General features: G+C 40.3%; 2 protein-coding genes across 3 annotated transcripts; one reads left to right on the top strand and one right to left on the bottom strand.

Annotated features, from left to right (window-relative positions):
- Positions 1-255: 255 nt before the first annotated feature.
- dctpp1 (dCTP pyrophosphatase 1) lies at positions 256-1,535 on the bottom strand. The gene has a single exon (XM_022738298.1). It carries the CDS (start codon positions 1,426-1,428, stop codon positions 904-906), a length of 525 nt encoding a protein of 174 aa, XP_022594019.1. The 5' UTR covers positions 1,429-1,535; the 3' UTR covers positions 256-903.
- A 70-nt stretch (positions 1,536-1,605) lies between these two features.
- gatb (glutamyl-tRNA amidotransferase subunit B) lies at positions 1,606-19,883 on the top strand. Of its 2 annotated transcripts, none has more exons than XM_022738296.1 (13): positions 1,606-1,837; positions 5,165-5,318; positions 5,416-5,529; positions 10,838-11,033; positions 11,432-11,554; positions 11,679-11,792; positions 13,184-13,268; positions 13,922-13,966; positions 14,377-14,569; positions 14,789-14,922; positions 19,002-19,080; positions 19,208-19,342; positions 19,460-19,883. In XM_022738296.1, the coding sequence occupies exons 1-13, from the start codon at positions 1,689-1,691 to the stop codon at positions 19,583-19,585; spliced, it is 1,647 nt and encodes a 548-aa protein (XP_022594017.1). In that variant the 5' UTR covers positions 1,606-1,688; the 3' UTR covers positions 19,586-19,883. The 2 variants fall into 2 exon arrangements, with proteins under 2 accessions (XP_022594017.1, XP_022594018.1); XM_022738297.1 differs by lacking the exon at positions 1,606-1,837 and adding an exon at positions 4,967-5,032.
- Positions 19,884-19,993: the final 110 nt, after the last annotated feature.

The following is a 19,993-nucleotide window of genomic DNA, read 5'->3' on the forward strand; positions in this document are numbered from 1 at the left end:
GTTGCATTACTGGAAGAAATGCCTGCATATACCGAGTTTCCTCAACATTACAGCCTTGACGATGGTATCATTTATTGTAGAGCTGTTGTATTTGACTGCCTTAGTAAAATTTAAATGTGTAAATACACCTAACTGGTGAGTGGGTGTTAATCTCTTGCATGACCCTTTTTAGACTGAACTTGCATGGTGACAGCAAACAGGCTGACAAATACATTGTTTTTAAACTTAGCAGATGAGTGAAAAATACACAGGAAAGACTTGAAGCAACTTTTACTTTAAACAAGAATTTTTTTTAAAGTTGTGATCAGAATAAGACAATAGATGAGAGGATCAAACCCTGATGGGATATTCAAACAAATCAACAAACACACACACAAAAAAAACAATTCACAATCACTCTCTTTTGACTGCTTTTTTCATGTCTGGGACAGTCAGGAAAATAATCATCTGCTTCAGCTCCTCCTCTTCAACTTTCCAATCCACTGTCACACTCTGTGAAATATTTTCTTCCTAATAATTCCCAAATCCAATGCACAAATGTATTGTGTAGTTTCTCTATAAAAAAGTATACAATGCCTCATATGGGCAGGCTAAAAACAGGATTAAAAGTTGAGTTCAATAAAAGCCAACATATTCCTAAAGTGCCTTGCCTGCTGAATGTGGCTTTGCATATGCAGGCATCTAGGCTAACAAATGTGCATAACAGAAGAAGAAAAGAAAATGACTAGGATTAAGCGCGTACATATGGTTACAAGTCAACTCAGAAAAAGCCATTTGAACCAAGCGATAAAATGTTCAGTAGCAGTAGGTCATGGTTAAACTGCAGCATGTTGTCAGTGAAGTGCACAGCAGCTCCAGCAGTCACCTCCAGACAGATCACCATCCGTCTCTTGACGCCGACACTCAGTCCTTGTATTCTGTGTACTTTTTGGCCGATCCGTGAACCTTGCTAGCGGGGTACTTCAGACGGTTTAGGGCCATTTTACGGAGCACCGCTTGGGGAAGGTCGACGTGACACTTCTCGGCGAGCTCCACCAGGTAGATCAACACGTCGCTGAGTTCATGTGCCAGGTGCTCCCGCTCTGATTCGGTCCAGTCCGGCAGGCCCTCGGCAACCTCCCCCCGCCACTGGAAGAGCTCCGCCACCTCGCCTACCTCCCCGACCATGGCCAGAAGCAAGTTGCGGGGCTGGTGGAACTGGTTCCAGTCCCGCTCGTCCGTGAATTGTGCTTGCAGCCGCCGGATATTCTCAAAGGAGGGCTCCGGACTGAAGGTGAACCTCTCCGGGCGTACTGTGCCTCCATTCTGCAGCTTGGAGCCGGATGATCCCTCCGTGACTGCTCCGTTCACCACAGCTGAGCCGTTTGAAGAAACTGACGACACGTCATCTTTTAATCCACATGCATCCTTTCCATTTGTAGCCATCATGTTGTGAAAATCTTATCAGGGTGCCGCGTAAGAACAACTTTTGCAGGTTTGTCAACAACCTGGTCCTCAGCTACCATGTGGAGAAGTCCCGCCAGTTCTTATGCACACCGGAAATGATGCAATTTATATCGGAAACGGGAAATCCCTAGTACTGGGCTTTGTAGTTTTAACCCGAAAACTAGCGGCGTAGACACCCATATTAAATGTCACTTTAAAAAACTACAGCTCCCGTCCCGTGTTTACTTGAGCCCAGAGACAACATGGCTGCCTCCTCTATTGCAGCGAGTGAGCTGCTACATAAAATGAATAAACAAATATCGATATTGTACCCAAAAGCTTCGTGTGTAATTAGACGAATAGGCACAACAAGCTCACGATGTCATAGTCAACCACAGCATAGAGCAAAAAGGTAAGAGAGGTTGCTACTGTGGAATAGTTTGTGTCATTGACTTGACTTACCTGTATACGGCAGTAGTTAAAGTACCCATGTTATGCTTTTTGGGTTTTTCCCCTTTCCTTTAGTGTATTATATAGCTTTTTGTGCATGTAAAAGGTCTGCTAAGTTACAAAGCCCAAAGTCCAGGGAGTTTTTAACACTGCTCCTGAAGTGCCTCTTTGTATTTTAGATTTTTCTTCTGTAACTTTTCTACGTCACTATGTAACACATTGGCATATTCCCCACCTACCAGGTAGATTGGCACATCCTCAGACAAAGGTAGGAGGTTGGGAAGAGTTTGCTTAGTGTTAGCCTGTCACCATGTCGAGAAGACGCTGGTGCTCATTAGACAGGCGTCTAATGAGAAGTTCAGCCAATCAGAAGAAAGTGGGCTTTTAAGGTGGACTCTTAAGGTGGACTCTTAAGGAGGCCAGAGCTAATATTGTCTGTTTCAGTCAGAGGCCCAACTGAGGGTTTGCATTATAAACAATTTTAGCTAAATTTTTTTAACCGTGAATCATGCAAAGCTCTAGTGGCCACTCACTAACTAAAGAAAAAGAAGCTGTGTATAAAATGGTCACTCATTTTTAAAAGTTTATCAGAAAAGTCATAGTTTGGTTAAAGTGAGTTACACAGAGTGAAGAAAAAGTACTGTTTCTATGGTTACCTACAGTTATTGATTTAAAACATCAGTTGAAGTCTGTCATCCCCACTGATTTGACCTGAAGGGTACTTCAGTTATCATACTACTTAAAATTAGAGAACCAGCAAGAGACGTTTTTTTTAATGAAGAGAATTGGAGCAGCAGATACCGTGAACACTGAATACTGTTTCCTAATATGGTTCCAAAAACACGTACAAACCTTGTTTTGTTTGACCCTCCCTCCTGTATAGCTTTGTTTATTTGACAGTATGGGAGAGGACTCACATGGGTCTTTACCATGAAATGAGATTAGGGGGTTATGCAGCTATCTTTGGGCTTAATTTAGGTTTTCTGTCATTGGCCCAACTATGGATCTCTCAGATCACTGGACACAGGGAGTTATTATTCTTACATGACATAGAGAGAAGAGTTCACAGTAAAAGAACATAATAAAGAGGAGAAGATATTTTTGTAGATCAGTAGAATAGTTATCCTGTTCCAAGCTTTCCATCCGTCACTCTGGTTTTAACACGGAGCCTCTGACAAAAAGAGGGATGATTTGTCATACCTACATAATAACTATTATAGTTGAGTTTTAATTGCACAAAGATTCTTCAATTATCGTAAGGATTTGTGACAATGTTGATGCTTTTACACATTTATACCATCACTGCAGCTCATAATGATATGAGGAGACTTTGTGGTGATATTTAGAGATGAAACGTAACCCTATGTTGTTGTTTATCAGAAAAATAATCCACACACACTGTTAAATATTTCTCTTGATTATAAATACAACATGTCAGTCATTGGTTTACATTTCACTCGGTGGAACATCGCTGTTTCATTTCATGTCATATTAAGTAGCCTACTTTATTCATGGATCTGACAGTGCCACTTCTCATTAACAACACCGTCTCTTTCATATGAATAAATTTGTACCCAGAGATAAACTCAGAGTTAACTGAGCCAGATGATGATCAGCTTCATGAGACCAGTTACCCAGGATGGCAAATGTTAGACTTTATTAAACTTTCTTTCTAAAAAAAAAAAAGAAAAAAAAAAGAGGTGGTCACTTATTTTTTTAATATGTAGTGGTAACTTTCAGTTTCATGCACCACAGAATCTAAAGGAACAAATCCCCATGATGTTATGTACTGAACCATGGCAAGCTCAAGTCAGCAACACTGACTCTAGGTTGTTGGGCGTTAGTTACCCCAAACTTATAATAGTGGTCATTGAGAGTCACAGGGGCTCTGTTGTTATAGATATTGTGAATCACACTGAGTTGCAGTTGTATGGCACCATCCTTCACAGCTAACCACCCAAGCTGTTAAAACTGCTGTTTGCCAATGTGTGCTCTTGGGTTCAAATCCAATACAACTCTGAGTAATTTTCTGAGCGATCTGTAGCTCTCCTTTAAGTGTTGCTCTCAGACCTTCACACTGTGATTGGGTTGTCAAAACAACTCAAAACAAGAGAATTGGCCAGCTGTCTAAAACTTTCTTTATCGATTGAATTTGTTTTTTCTAGCCAAAAACCTGGTTCTTTTTTTCATTTTCCCCAGAGTCTCTCTCCACCCAAACTAATATCTGACAAAAGTCCTAGATAGCTGACAGGGTTTGGCAGTAAAAATCCGACCATCTAGGATAATACTGGATGAATATACTGTAGTTTGTACCGTACATTTGTGGTTTCTAAGCCCATCTTCTGGGCTGAATTACCACCCGTCTAAACCAGGCTTCTAGGATCCCCAAAAGCCCAGATTTCACCGTGAGGCAATTGATTTTTGATAATATGACAGAATGTAACTTTGTTCATGTAGAAGAGATGCATTACTGAAGCACAATATAAACTGTCACGATAAACCCTTTAAGGTAGATTCTGTCTTGAAAAGGGTCCCATGAGCTAAATATAGTATTAAAACTGTCATTCTGTGATCAAATGATGGACACTTCCTAAATTATTTTGATTCAATCAGATAATCACACATCAATGCATAATTCCAAATTAAATTTAAGGTCTAAACCCAACCAGTCCAACCACCTCTCCAGTGCATCATCGCATTAGGCACTGCTATGGGAAATGTTTTGAAGGGGAGACAGACTTTGGCACTAGACCAAATTATTGCCCAGTTTCATACTAGACAGTAGTTATATACATAATGTACAATATCTCATCTTTTTGCAGCTAATATACAAGAAATTCTCGTAGTTGACTGTTTTATAGTAATGGAAAATGTTTTTAAAAAATGCCATTGCACATTAAGTAAACTGTGATTTTGGAGTGCCACAGTCACGCCTGGAGTTGTATCACCACCATTTGTGATTTATATTATTGTTTTGCAGCTGTGAGTAGTGCCTCCATTTCCTTTGTGCATTGCATTGTGGGAGAATAGTGTACATCAAAAGCATGATAAAAATGTTTTTAACCTGTTGAGGATTAGTATGCAGAGAAGATCAGTACGCAGCTTCTGTTTGAAGTGTCCTCATTTAAATGGATACTTGTCAGCCAGACAGAAGTAAGTAAGTAAGAAGTATTTTTCTTTGCTAGGTACAAAGCTCCTTTTCCAGCTGATTTTCTTATCCTCAGTCCACATGTATAGTACTTTTTTTTCTGGTTATGTCTGTTCCATGTGTTGCTCCTCTCTGCCTCAGTGCTCCCCAGCAGCTGGTTGGGGTGGTCGGCTTGGAGATCCATGCCCAGATTAACTCCAACACCAAGCTGTTTTCTGGCTCACCAGTTCGCTTCTCATCCCCTCCAAACTCCCTGGTGTCATTCTTTGATGGATCCTTACCTGGCACATTACCTGTAAGTGATGTTTAGCTTAATACAGACAGAGATAAGCTGTTGTTTTTTGATCCCCCTCTTGTCAGATCATCCGTGTAATGTCCCCGTGTGTCCCCAGGTTCTGAACAGACGATGTGTCGAGGCTGCAGTGATGACAGGGCTGGCTCTCAACTGCACCATAAACAGGAAGTCAGTTTTTGACAGGAAACATTACTTCTACGCTGATCTCCCTGTGAGTTTTTCATTCCCTGCCCTGCTTTGTTGCTTTCTGTGCAACATCAAGGGTTTAGTAGGACCATATCAGGCAAACAGCAGAGTAGAGCTGCTATTGTCATCTGCATCATCCTGCAAAATTGCTTTTGCTTTGATATAAGTTGTCCTCATCTGCCTCCAGCTTCTCCATCACAACACTCTCCCCAGCATAAGCTTTAATTTAAATAGTGAGCGAGTCTTGCTGAAGCAGCAAAAATGCTATTTGCCATACATACCAGACAAGTGATACTGGAAGCTGTTAAAGAAAATGACCAGTGTTTTTTCACTTACAGCTCATTTCCTTCAGTGCACTTATATTTTTACATTATCCACATTTCATTTCCCTCTGCCTGCCTTTGCCGATAATTTGGGGATAACTTTCTTTTATTCACATAATTTGAATCATTATTGGAGTCCTGTAAACTCTAGGTAGTGTTCTCTAAGTCAACACATAATTGTGTATAGCTGTAGTTTGATTATGGACTTTCTGAACTAATTAGGAAATATGAAAATAAATAGTTAATTACAATAGACTGTAATATATACACAGAGGTCTTAATATGACTCTGATCTTCAGTAGTTACCTGTGATCATTTTTTCTAATGGTGGCTGTCTCACCTTTTAATTGAAACTACTCATATAGTTACTATCGAGCACGCTGCTTTAAAGCAGTATTAATTAACTGATACATGTATTTATTTTGGCCACTTGGGGGGATGCAAACAAACTGTGACACTACATTGACATACTATCCACATTAGCTTGATGTGGTGAACATGTCAGAATGTAGCAAACAGTTGCTTATTTACACATCCGGCAGAAACATTAGCATTGATTTGCAGCCTTGTTTGTGTCCACCTGATGAATGGAAGTCTAATGCTTTCTCTCTGTCTCGCTCAGTTTTGATCTCCACCAACTCCTGAGGGAAATATCTGGCTCTTTAGCTGCTAATGCTTGATTATGTCCACCAGCAAGCTGCTGACTTTGTGTGGTGTTTTGAAAACCCACTGTATACTACGTGCTCAGCACCAAACAGCAGAGAGACAAAGTTAGAGACTACATGGTGAACACAGTGGAGCATTAAGCAGCTAAAGAGACAGATATTTCCCTCAGGAGATGCAGGAGAGAAACAGAGTTAAAGGCGAGCGAATATTGGACCTAAATTCATCAGATGGCTGAGAACTACCCCAAATGAACAATAATGTTTCTCTGTTACTGCTAGACAGCAACTGCTTGCTAACAAGTTTGTCATCTAAACTTAAAAGGTGATGATATGTCAGTGTTTTGTTCACAACTTGTTTCCGCTGCTTCCAAGTGGCCAAACAATAATTAAGTGCATCTTTAAATTCCTCTTTTCAAATTTATAAAGAAGTAGATCTGACAAGTTTGCCAACATGGTATTTGAGAAGTTACATACCAATCCAATTGTCACGACATGGGAATGAGGTTTAAAATGTCTAACAGCATAACACATGAGCTGAATATCAGTCTGGTAATGTGGTGGTAGAGGCATCCAAACCCGCTCTCTTTAACTCTGATATTTCCATTTAACAGTCTTGCCCAAATGATGTTCACTTTCCTCCATGTACCGGAGTGCTCGTATGGCAAGGTTTCACTACCCCTCAGAGCCCAAGGGTAATTTTACTTCCATTATGAGTGACATTTTAAGGCTTAGATGGAAAAGACAAAATGCCATGGGAACTCTACAGTCACTTGCCCTACAGGGACCTCTTGTAATAAATCTATAAATTCTCAGAAGAAAGGTGTTAGAGAATTCTGTAATTTGAATTTTCAGTCTCTCTCACCCTGGTAAGATATTATGTTAACACAGCTTTGGGCAAGGTAATCAGGAGGGTAATTATGGACTAGGAGACAGATTTTCTTTCCCTTTGGTTTTATTTCATTGAAACTGCTCAAAGAAGTGGCAGTAATATACTGAATATGAGCTTCAGCTGGTATTTTTATTACACTGTTTCCGTTACTGTATTAGAGTGAAATAAATGATCTCTTTCTTTGATATTTCTGATTAATTTCTGAGCTGACTTGAACCCATTGTGAAAATGTGACTGATAAAGCTTGATGCACAGCTGTTTTCTGTAGATCCTGATAGATAGTTTTTTATATTTCACCCAACTTCCTGGTTATCACAAAGTGGCAGCAGCACACATTTTAATCACCATGGTAGGGATACATTATCTCCCCAGAAATTTCATGTATCTTCAAATTCCAGTAAAATCCCCTCCAGAAGCGCAGGGATTACTGTTAGGTTCCTCTTGCTCTCTTGTGTGTTTACCAAAGATTGCATCACCTCTTTTGGATTCATTTTCAACAGTAGACACACACAGCAGGGACGATAATACCCGATTACAGTCTTTGTTTTCCTAGGGGATTTCACAAACATTGTGCATCCCTTGTCAGCAGCTTGAGCCTTAAACCTTTATTTGTGTTTTAAATTCACTGTGCACAATACCTGCTGCTGGTCTTTTTTTTTTTTTTTTTTTTTTTTAATAATTATTTATTTAGTTTGATTTAGTCTCAACAGCTGTTTCAAATGAGTGATCTGTCCCAGTGTTGATAAACTGAAGTCAGAGTGGCTTTAATTATGCAGATGATGGGATATTTCTCACATTCAACCTAAAGTTTGAGCGTAATCTCTGCTCATAAAACCAAACCAGTAGCAGGACCCAGGGAGAAATTATCCCACCCTTGAAAAATACATTTGTAAATTGCATTTTACATTATTGATATGTTCCACTAGAAATCCCTGATTGCATTTTGTAAAACACCACAGTTGCTCATTAAATGATTAATGCCGCTGTCCAAACAGCATTCCTTCTTTGAAATGAAATGGCAGGCAAGGCACATATATAACAGCCCTTTAATAACATGCCTCAGCAGCTCCGCACTAATCTACCAACAAAAGCAAATAATTACAATTTCCTTGAGATATTAAGTTCCTAAATAAACAGACATGGCCTGACTATTGAAGCTTTGACATGTGTTTAATGAGAGCAATGAATGTGTGTGTGACGATGGTTAGCTGAGGAGAACTTCAGAGTGCAGGCGCGAGGAGCATGACAACCGACGGAGGCTTGTTTGTTTAGTGACTTTGAAATGACTCAGAAAATGACTCAGCGGCTCACAACACAGAAATGAGTTTGTGTGTATGAAATGTGTGTATGTGTGTCTAATGGTGTATGTATAGTGTGAGAGCAGACATGCATCTGTAACTGTGAGTATAAAAAGGTGTTCAGCTCATTAGGGCTCAATCTGCTGTCAGGGTGTAAATGGGAAACCTTAATGTGTCTACTAGGATCTTATTAAGAATAAATTTGCCTCGTCCTTCATTATGTAGCCAGAAATAGCTGATTTTATTATGCAGGAAATGCAAATAGTCTTCACTTTTACAAATGCTGCCGAATGTACAGTAACGCATGTCCGTGCTTCAGCCAGCAGAGACCACATTTTCAACGGCAGATAGAAATCTCATGAAAAGATTAAGTAAGAAACAGGCGATTTCTGATAAGCTGCAACAGTATTCACAAAATCCAGCAGATTTAAAGATTGAATCCACCAAGAACAGCAGAAATCGAAAAAGAAAATCCCCAGTAGTGTTTTTTTTGTTTTGTTTTAAAAGGAGGAGGTGTGGACGTGATTGATTGAGTCGATCAGGCACATTGTACAGAAAGCCAGTGACTAACAGCACCCCAATCTCTTCTCCCACGTACTCGCTCTCTTTAGCATAAGTATGATTAATGTTTAGTTCCTGTGATGTGGTTGCCATAGTAACGCAGGCAATTAATACTTAGGGCAGCAGATTCTTTTAGGACTAGAGAGGCAGATAAAATATTTATCCGCATGCTTTTGTGAGTAGAAATCTTGAGTGAAATGGCAGCACTCCTTCTGCATTACAATGAAGGCCCAGCCAATTAGGCAACGCTGGGTTTAATTGATGCTGCCTGCTTCACCTTTACATGGACCCATGACACTGACTGCAGTCTCACCGTCGGTGTTATTCCACTGCAATGCTGGAATTTCACTCAACGATTGCAGGAGACGGACAGAAACTTTCTTCCATGATGCATTTCCCATTGAAAATAATCTTTTGGTTGCACAGAATGAAGGATTATTCTATTCGTTCATTTAAACTACTGAATTTAATGTGGACAATAAACTAAATTTACTGAATTTCTGACATTATGAATCTTTTAACTAACCCTGACCCAATGTAATTTTCAATTCATGTCTATAAATTGACAAAAGCTACAACAACTGGTGATATCTCACAGAAGTTCAACCAACCAATTACCCAACTGCTCAGTATGCTTAACAGTGTAATTAACATGTTAATATAGCAAAATCCAAAAATATTGTTTTCAATTGTTTTCGAAGCAAATCTGATCATTTATCTTGATTTGGATTTTTTGTCATATCATACAGTTTAAAGGAGCTATTTGTAAGTTTTGCTATTGCCACATAGCTAGCGTTAGCATTTACAGCTCTTTATTTACCAGTCTAGAAGAAACATTGAGAGTTCAGCATCAAAGTTTATTCCTTTACTCACCAGGAGCTGTCTCCAGCAGTGGAAAGCAACACCAATGTTACCTCTGTTAAGCACACTAACTAGCAAGCCACAGTCCGTCTCAACACTTTCTGATAACGACGGACTATAGCTTCGATTGTGCCCTGAAGAGGTAGCGCTGCTCAGAGGGCGTATTATAACCTCTTGTCTTGAAAACCGACTAAGGCTCTTGTCAAGCGACAATCATCACCACCTGCTCCCGGTAAGAAATCACATTCAGCGACAGGGACAACTTACAAATAGCCCCTTTAATTCCATACAGTAATAAACAAACAGGTATCATTTAGAGGTAATATTGTTGTATTTTATGAAACAGGTTAAATGATGGCATTGTGCCCCATTATTCCTGGCTGTGTGCTGGTAGGCATTTTTACCTACAGTTACAAGTGCAGCATTATGTCACAGCGTCTTAGAAGTCAAAGTGTTTTCTTTCCTAATTTCATGGGGAGGAAAAGTGAGTAAATACTGCTCTTACTGTTCTCATTGACTGACTTTTCATTATACCAACACAGTTGGCAAACCGTGTGTCTTTTTAATCAGATAGTGAGGTGAGCTGCTGGCACTGTTAGGACCCGATAAAAGGTTCAGTTTCTTGCTGAGGGAGAGAGTTAAGAACAGCAACAGGATATTTCTTAGTTTTGGATCCTCTATTTACTGCACAACCTTGCTGCCCAGAATTTCATAGTGCTGTATTTTCTCCTATCAGGCTGGATACCAGATCACTCAGCAGCGGCGGCCCATTGCAATAGATGGCATACTGACTTACAGCCTCCTTGGAGGAAAAAGGAGTGAAGTGATCAGAAAAACTGTCAACATAAAACAGATTCAGCTGGAGCAGGACAGTGGCAAGAGTCTCCATGATGACGTGCGCAGCCAGACACTCATAGACCTCAACAGAGCAGGTAACTCTTTCTCCTCAGAGGGCCAGCTGAGAGTAGATGCCAACGTGTCCATCCATTTTCTTATTGTCCAAAAACTATTAAAAGCACATAAATGAGCCTCAGCATTGCACTGAATGACATGCTGTTTTATTACTATCAACATGGCCCCCTTTGTTCCTTGTTTTTCAATCTGACTTTTGCCCTCCTGCTGCCAAAAAAGCACCAAATGTGGATTAATCCACTGGTGAAAATAGTCCCCAATAAATGCATTATTTTACTACTGTTTGAGTACGTTTTCTAAAAATTTAAGTTCTAGACTTAAATTGCTCAACAAAACAAGAACTGTCCAGGTTTGTCACAAAGCTCCATGGTATAGGTATCTTAGAGATGAAAAACACAGCTGTCTTCACATCCATCAGGTGTAGGTCTAATGGAGCTAGTGATGGAGCCAGACATGAGCTGTGGAGAGGAGGCTGCTGCCGCTGTCAGAGAGCTTCAGCTCATCCTGCAAGCCCTGGGCACCTGTCAAGGCAACATGTCTGGTATGGAAGTCACTCTCTGTCTGTGTCTCTGTGCCTGCCTCTCTCTCTGTTTCTGAGCTGTTCTACATCTAAACTCAAACGTCTTTCCCTCTCGGAGTGCATCTTTTTACCTCTGTCTCCTCAGAGGGCCAGCTGAGAGTAGATGCCAACGTGTCTGTCCACAGACCAGGTGAGCCCCTGGGCATCAGGACTGAGGTGAAGAACATCAACAGCATCCGATTCCTGGCCAGGGCTATAGGTAAGTACCATTAAAAAAAAAAAAAAAAAAGTTTAGAGGATAGCGTAGGAGTGTAACAGACATTTCCTGAAGTTGCTTGAATGCTGTTCCATTGGAATAGATCTTAACTTGTTGCATGCTTGCTCACACTCATGGTCTGAAAACTAAAACCTTTTTTGTGATCTTTCCAAAAATTTACTAAATCTGCTTACCAGCACCCCCAAATCAACATATTTCATCCGTAATAAACCACAGTGTAAAAACAGTTGGTGTTATGACTAGGACCATTAACTTCATGGTGTCTCCCCTGGTTGCTTGGCACATAACCTCCTGCAAAACAGCAAGTTGTTTGAACTTTACTTGAGTAGTTCCCTTTCATGCTACTTCATACTTCTACTCTTCTACTACAATTCAGAAGGAAATATTGTTCTTTTTACGCCACTACATTTATTGACAGCTTTGGTTACTGGTTATTTTGCAGATTAAGATACTACATACAAAATGCATGATGAGTTTATAAAATATGATGCATTATTATAGATTAAGCTACCTAACAGTATGTAAAATACTTAAAATTAGCTTGACCAACTACAACAGTTAAATGCTATGTGCACATTATTGCATCAGTAATAATAATTCAATAATATAATATACTGTACAGGGGGCATATTTCTGCATTTTGAGTACTTTTAATACTTAATACTTAAGTAAAGGATTTAAATCTTTCTTCCAGCACTGGAAATATATACAAAGAAGCCAAAGAGGAACACATGCATATGCACTTCTGTAACTGTGTATCTGTCAGGTGTAACAAAAAATTGATATTTTTATCATTTCTATACTTAAAAATAGAATTATTTTTTGTTGAAATGAAAACAGGATAGCTGGATTTATGAAGAGAAATGAGGATAGGAAGCATAGTTAATACTGACAGTGACTTGTGAAGCATAAGTTAAGGACTGACAACCATTCACAAGCAATTAGCTGTGTGATAGCAGCATGTGATGGTGAATTGGCTTCTCGCAGCTGTTCACTTAAAAAAGCATAGATTTTGTGTCAACTCTAACTTCACTGACTGTTGATTGAGCTTCAGTTAAAAAGAGCAGCAGCTAGAAAATTTCAGCATTCTGATATGCAGGTATTTAAGCATGGTTTAACATACTGTGGTGCCGTGCTTCAGTTATTTATCAATAAAGTTGAATCACATTTACTCTGCTGCTGAATTGGTATTTAAAAGTCATGGAGAAAAACATCATTTATCACAGTTATAATGTGGCAGCAGTCAGAGACCCGAGGATTTGCCAGTATATAACAGCAGATGTTTGGCATTTACCAGAAAATTGTGTTTGTGTGTTACACTGTTATTGGATTAAGTTATGTGTTTATGTTGATGTTGTCTCTTATATCACCAGACTACGAGATTCAGAGACAGATCGGTGTCCTGCAGAGAGGGGGAACGGTGCAAAATGAGACCCGGGCATACGATTCCAAATCAGGGTAAGAGAATGAAAGAAGAGGGCTGCGATGCCAAGCTTGAGCCACTACAACACCCTCTGACTGGGATCTCTGCCTGGTTCATTAGTCTCGATCTTTGCTAAGGAGGAACCATCATGGTAATGATGATAGATAGAGCCATTTGGATGCCGCCGCCATCCTGTGTTATCTGTGAGCTATATGCTAGTCACAGGCTTATGAGCTCACAGAATGATCCAGCTCCCACACAGCTGAGGCCTTGATCATATTCTGGTGCTCTGCCTCCATCCCATGAGGCCTTGCATGTCCGAGGTACATGGTGAAGCGTGTTAAATAGTGTGTGATGGCCTATGATTGGCTCTTTCTTCTTGTTCCTGTGAAGGTGGCCACATATCTGAGTGCATCTGAGTTTGCAGGCAACTGGGCAGACTGATAGGCATCACGGCACACATATGTTCCCGCTCTTGTTTTTATTGTCCTTTTTTTGTAGTTGTTATTGCAATTGTTGTACTACTAGACCGTTTTTAGGGGGTGAGCATTTTCATCATCGATTGATGCCGATTGTCGACTCAATTTCCCGTAGCACGGCAGTTTGACATTTTTGAAATCTTTCATGTGTGTTTAAATATCAGAATGTTGACAATTTTAATTAATAATCTTTCCACGTTGTCTTCTAGGGAGACTATCCCCATGAGGGACAAAGAGGGTCTTCAGGACTACAGGTGAGTGTGAGTTTGTATCTGCACCTTCATCGTCATTTTTGTCCCCTCCTCGGTGGGGGCTGAATGAGGGACTGAGTGGCAGTTAGATGGATAGAAATAAATAGATATCACTCAAGGTCTGGAGGACAGTTGCGTGTGTGTGTGTGTGCGCGTGTGTGTGTGTGTGCATTTAGGGGTGATAGATGGACAGGTGTAAGGCTGATGAAGTCAAATGATTAGGAGTGCAAGTGAAACGTGACAAGTGTGGTGTCAAAAGGACTATTAGAATCTCATCAAAAGCCAACCTTCTCTTCTCTAAGCTTATCTGTACTGCTGATAAGGCATTCTCCCCCTCCCTCCCTCCCTCCCTCCCTTCCTCCCTCTCGCCTTCTACCCTCCCTCCCCTTTCTACCACCCTTCCCTCCCTTAAGGTTCATGCCAGAGCCCAACCTACCCCCTCTGATTGTGTATGAGGATAACGCGTCGCTGCCCACCGGCTTTGATGCGTGCCAGGCCGTGGTGGTGCAGAAGATAAGAGAAGGCCTGCCAGAACTACCCAGTGTCAAAAGAGACAGGCTGGTTCAAACATACGGCATCCTGCCCGAGCACAGCTTCACTCTGGTGGTGAGTTCATAAGTGGCTGAAAGCAACCAGTGAGAGAGGAGTTGATTCCCTCACTAAATCTGTTTTCTGCATACTTGTTTTAATTGCCATCTGATCAAGTCAGCATGGATGCAGTTCTGCTTAAATCCAGGAGGCAACTCAACACCGATAGTCTCTGCTGGGCTTATTTGATCCTAATTAGATAACGTGCGTGTGAATGTTGCTGGCGTTCCGTTGCAGAACGAGGATGGGCTGGTGGACTACTTTGAGGCGGTGTTGAAAGCTACCAAGAAGGAGCCAAGGAAGGTGATTGGCTGGGTGACAAATGAGCTGTTGGGTCACCTCAAACAGCAAGACATGAGTGTGAGCCAGAGGTAAGACAAATCCCTTCATGTTGCTTTTATAATATTGATATGATGCTTAATGTTTGGTTTGCAGATTTAATTTTTTTTTTTTTTTTTTTTTTTTCCAATGTAGCTCATGAATGCAATCCCATTCTGCTGCCAATGCAACATCTTAGATGTCAGGGCCTCAGCACATGACCCCTCCTCTCTGAGTTTCTTTTGACTGACTCGCCCACATCATACTTTCTGCATGCTGTATCTGAAAATGTTGAGCTGTGGCAGGAGGAAAAATGGGACATGAACAAGTAATAGTACACAGGAAAAAAGCATTACTGTAGCTGCTTTTGACTTTAGAGTCAGGAGGTCATGAGATATTTTTCTCTGAACTTACTCAAATGTTTTCTTTTTTCTTGTGAAATACTTACGATAGTTTTCAGCCAGAAGGCCTCCTCTGATAAGTAAAACAAGGGTTAAGTGTTAAGGGTTCAGGCGCTGAGTATGAACTGCAGCGTCGCTGGTTCAGGTCTGGCTTGGGAACCTTTTTGCAGCTCTCTCTCCCTCGCTCCCTGTTATTTCTTCATTGTCTGTAATGAAGGCATGAGAATACTTTTAAAGAAAAAATATTCACTCTCCAGATGCAGTCTGTGTTTGTTAGGCCTCTTTTTATTTTAAGGTGTCACAAGCTACTGCTTCAAGGGTTTCACTCAAGTGAAAAACTCTGATTTCATGTCAAAATGATCTGTCACCTAAAAAGTGATTAAGTAGTATCAGCAGTTCAGTTTCATATCCTGTAACTCATGACTAAACTTCAGAGACACTTCAGTGAATGGACTATTTATAGCACATTGTTCGACTACACTACAGTTCGAGTTGGTGTAAAAAGTTCTGCTCTTGAAGGGAGTTCTCCAAAAATCCAAGCATCAAGGGTTAAATCAGTAATTACAAAAACTCAGCACATAAGGAGGAGGTCGCGGTGCTGGAGGAAGCTCTGGCATCAAACAGTGTTGGCATGTGTCTATCAGCAGAGTGAAGCTGCAGTCAGACCAAAATGTGCCTAATAAGATTTACTCTCATGATGTGGCCAAAAGCAGTGGGGACAGGAAACAGTGTGGGCATTAGAGTTGTAAACATGAACTACAGGAGCTGGGCTAACAGCAGCAGTCCACAAAATTCTGTCCTTGCACTCATCCTTTCTTCTCTGCTGCTTGTATTATTTTGCTGTGCAGTTATAAAATAAGAGTAGTAGTTATAATGGTCAGGTTGCACACCCACACGGATATGACTGGACGTAACGAGTCAGCTGATGCCCACACTAATGTGAGTGAGCTGATGATCATAAAGCATGAATGAAGCAGATGATGACAGTCGGTTACTGCGAAAGTGACTCCACCTCATACACTATGCTTCATATCTGGAGATGACTGCACCAGTGACTGAGGTCTGTTTCATGGTGTTAAATATTGTGCACAGCCATCATAGCTGGTATCATATTGAAGCACAAGGACTATCTACTGAACGAAATGAAAGTAAATGTTGCAGGGCAACAAGAATGCTACTGATTCCCACCCTTGACATACATCAACATTCACAAACCCTCAGGTGTTCTTGGAGTAGTAGTAGTATGAGTTGCCACTAAAATCTAAGTTACTGAACTGTTTCCTTTCTATTCCCCATGGGGGCTTGCTTTGGATTAATAAGAAATTTAGCCACAAAAAAGATTTTACTTGTTCTCTATGGTGTTCAGAATAATATTCTTATATTCAGGCTACAGGTGCTGGGTTCAAAATGACAGCACATCAACCTCAGTTAGATAAAATAATTCACTCTCTCTTCCATTAACCATTCTACACTACACTCTCATTTGATTGACATCAAGGATTATTAGATTTTTAGTGTTCACAAATACTGATTAGACCGTCACATACCATACAACAGCTACATGTGTGAGCTCATAAATCATCTGATATTCCCTAATTCTTCACGTCTGTCAATGACAAAACACCTGCGACAGTCCTGACAGCCCGTCGCAGAAAAGCCTGTGTGGACAAATCCAATTACATTAGTGAAATCATTACTTTTTTTGGAAGATGTTGTTTTGATCTCTCCCTGCTGAAGGCCTGGAACACGTTGGATTTTGTAAATGTTCCAAAGCACTTGAAATTGAATAAAGTCTTTTTGATATTTTGAAGCAAAGAAAAGGTGCCAGGGTACCTGTCACGCTCTGTCCTTCAAAAAAAAACATGAAGATGCCTATCCTGCCACCGGCTTTTAAAAGTTGTCTCCTACTGTGACACTAAATATCAGACTCAATACTCATTTCAATTCATTTCATCTTAGCAATTTTCTTAAGATGGCAACTAAATATTGACTGCTGCTAAAAATGTGGATGCATTTTTATTTGTATTTACAGATTGAAGGTCATCACCACTTTAGAAACTTCACATCTGCTTCTGAAGTCCAACTAAGATTAGAAATACAGTTCTATAATAACTTCTTAAAGTAAAAAGCTCTGAGTCATTACACAGCAAATGAAATTGAAACAAGTAATGGGTTGACATCAGCACGGATGCTGTGAGCTTCACTTTATGTACCATTTCCCAGACAGATGCGAAACATTTGTGTGTGAGTGAACCTAAAGTAGCTGGTGTTTATTTATGCATAAAGTTGCATTTGCTGTAGTTGAAAGGAGAAGAGTTCAAGAAAAACAAAGAGTGGCCGGCAGGACTGTCAAAAGCTGCAGGCGGGTTTGCAAAACATAGAAACTCACTCACATAAGTGCTGAGAGAAACATTTTGAATCACATTGCTCAGACAGCCAGAAAGCTGGAACTCAAGACATGTCATTAAGAGCTCGTCTGGGCCTTTCTCCCACCTAAGACTTGTCTCTAGCCTTCCAGGGTTTCCCCCCTTAGAAAGGCTGCTGGCGGCTGTCCATGAGGGAAACTCAGTGCACGTCCGGTGGCAGATTTGCTGCAGGATGGTGACAAGATGACAACAGAGTCGAAAAATATGTCATTATGCCTACATTAATGTGAAAGATTTAAAAACACTAATATTATGAGGGTTTCTTTTGTTTTGTTTTTGTCTGACATGCTTCTGCAGCCAGATAAACTTAAGTACCTTCACCATCCAAATATGCTCTTATGATCAGATTATGAACTGGGTGTTTATTATATAAAAGCGGGTATTGTTACAACTGAATAGTCAACGTTCAGGTTGTTTTGGTCAAAATTGTTTTTGTAGAACTAAATGGTAGAAGTACACGGGTAGCAGAAGCTAAACGTTTGAACCATTCATCTATTACTTTTAGCTGTTTTCACTGTTTATTCACTTAGCTAACTATTTCAACTGTTAGTCATTACTTTTAGCCAAGCATTTCAAAACTGTTAGTTTTAGCTTATTATTGAAACGGTTTATTCATTTCTTTTAGCTGACTATTTAAAGTGTGTATTTGTCAATTATTTCAACTGCTCTACTAGTCTTCACACTCTCAACTCCAACATGTGGTGTTAATGTGTCACAACTGGTTGTATGACAGTTTACTGGTTATTATAATTTAACCCTGTTGTTTGGCTGTTTATTTTCCTTTTAAGCAATTTTCTTTTTTTCTTTTTTTTTTTTTTGATGCAATTGCAGTTTCTAGTTAAGTTAATTGAGCTTTCCATTTCCAACTGCAGAAGTGTCCCCCTGAGGTACAAGTACCCCTGATTGGGAATCATTGCTTTATTTTACACATAAACCGTTGTTCAAACTGAGTTGTGTTTGTAAAGACGGATACTTTTCATCTATTTTTCCAGTGTCTTTGTCATATTTGGAGGAGATTTAGCAGAGATGGACTATCTGGCCTGCAGTACACTGAATGAAACCCTGTCTCCACTTAATATATTCTAACAGGCTTTTTGATTCTGTTTGTTTTCTTGCCTGGGGAATAAACAAGCAGACATAGGAAAGACAAACACGTTATAGTCAAATCACAAATGTTGATAGACTGTAGCATCTTTTTTCCGTCTCACACTCCCACTCTTTCGCTCTCCTTCTCCTCCTCCATTTATATCACTAATTCTTCAGTCCATTAAAATGTAATTAAATTACCCCTTCATTTGATTCCAGCCCAGTCTCTGCTCCTGCACTAGCTGAGCTGCTGGACCTCCAAGAAACAGGACATATCTCCTCTTCGGTTGCCAAGCAGGTCAGTCAGCTGCACAGGCTGTGCCGTTATCCTCTTCTATCTGTCACTCGATACACACAAGTGCAGCTGGTTCTCATTTGTTTTCTGGTTATCACCTGTGTCTTTCCTGGTTTCTCCCCACTCACAGGTGTTCCAGGAGATGTGGAGGTCATCAGGCAAGACGGCCCAGCAGATCATCCAGGAGCAGGACTTGGGGCTTGTTAGTGACACTGCACAGCTGCACAGCATCTGCCAGAAGGTGGTGGACTCGCATCCTGATGAGGTGAGGGCTCACATGTGAATTCTCACTTGCAATTATATTGTTTGTTTGTTTTTTCGCCCCGTTTGTTTGTTTGTTTGTTGGTTGGAGATGTTTTGTGTTTGCTGTGCCTCTCTGTAGGTTCGCGCCTTCAGAAATGGAAACAAGAAAGTTCTGAACAAACTGATGGGCCTGGTTCAGAGGGAGACCAAAGGCAGAACTGACCCAGTTCTGGTGAGGACAATTTTACAAGAGAAGACTTTGTGAAGGTTGAACTGCTCTGCGAGACCCAGCCATATCACAGACTGAAAGTCAAGTACCTTTATGAAAAAGAAAAGATATGACAGTGATGATGTAGATTTCTGTATGAACATGCAGATATGCAGAGCAGTCATTTCCACATGGTGGCACATGGTACCTGGTCCTCTATGGGTTAATAAAAGTATTGATGGTCTAGCTGAAAATGAAGCTTCCATCCTCAGTTCCTGAGAGGATGACATTATGTAAATACTATACAATGTTTTCACTGGACAACCCTTCATTATGTTTATGTGTCTAAAACGTAATAAAGCTTTTCAGATTATCACAATCTGTTACAATGTTATATCACCATTTGGTTTATTTTGTCAAAAACAGCATACCTGAATTCCAAGATGTACGTTTTGATATTCTGAT

The sequence above is a fragment of the Seriola dumerili genome, unplaced genomic scaffold (assembly GCF_002260705.1).
Source record: "Seriola dumerili isolate Sdu_G_001 unplaced genomic scaffold, Sdu_1.0 BDQW01000035.1, whole genome shotgun sequence".
Classification (NCBI taxonomy): Eukaryota; Metazoa; Chordata; class Actinopteri; order Carangiformes; family Carangidae; genus Seriola; species Seriola dumerili.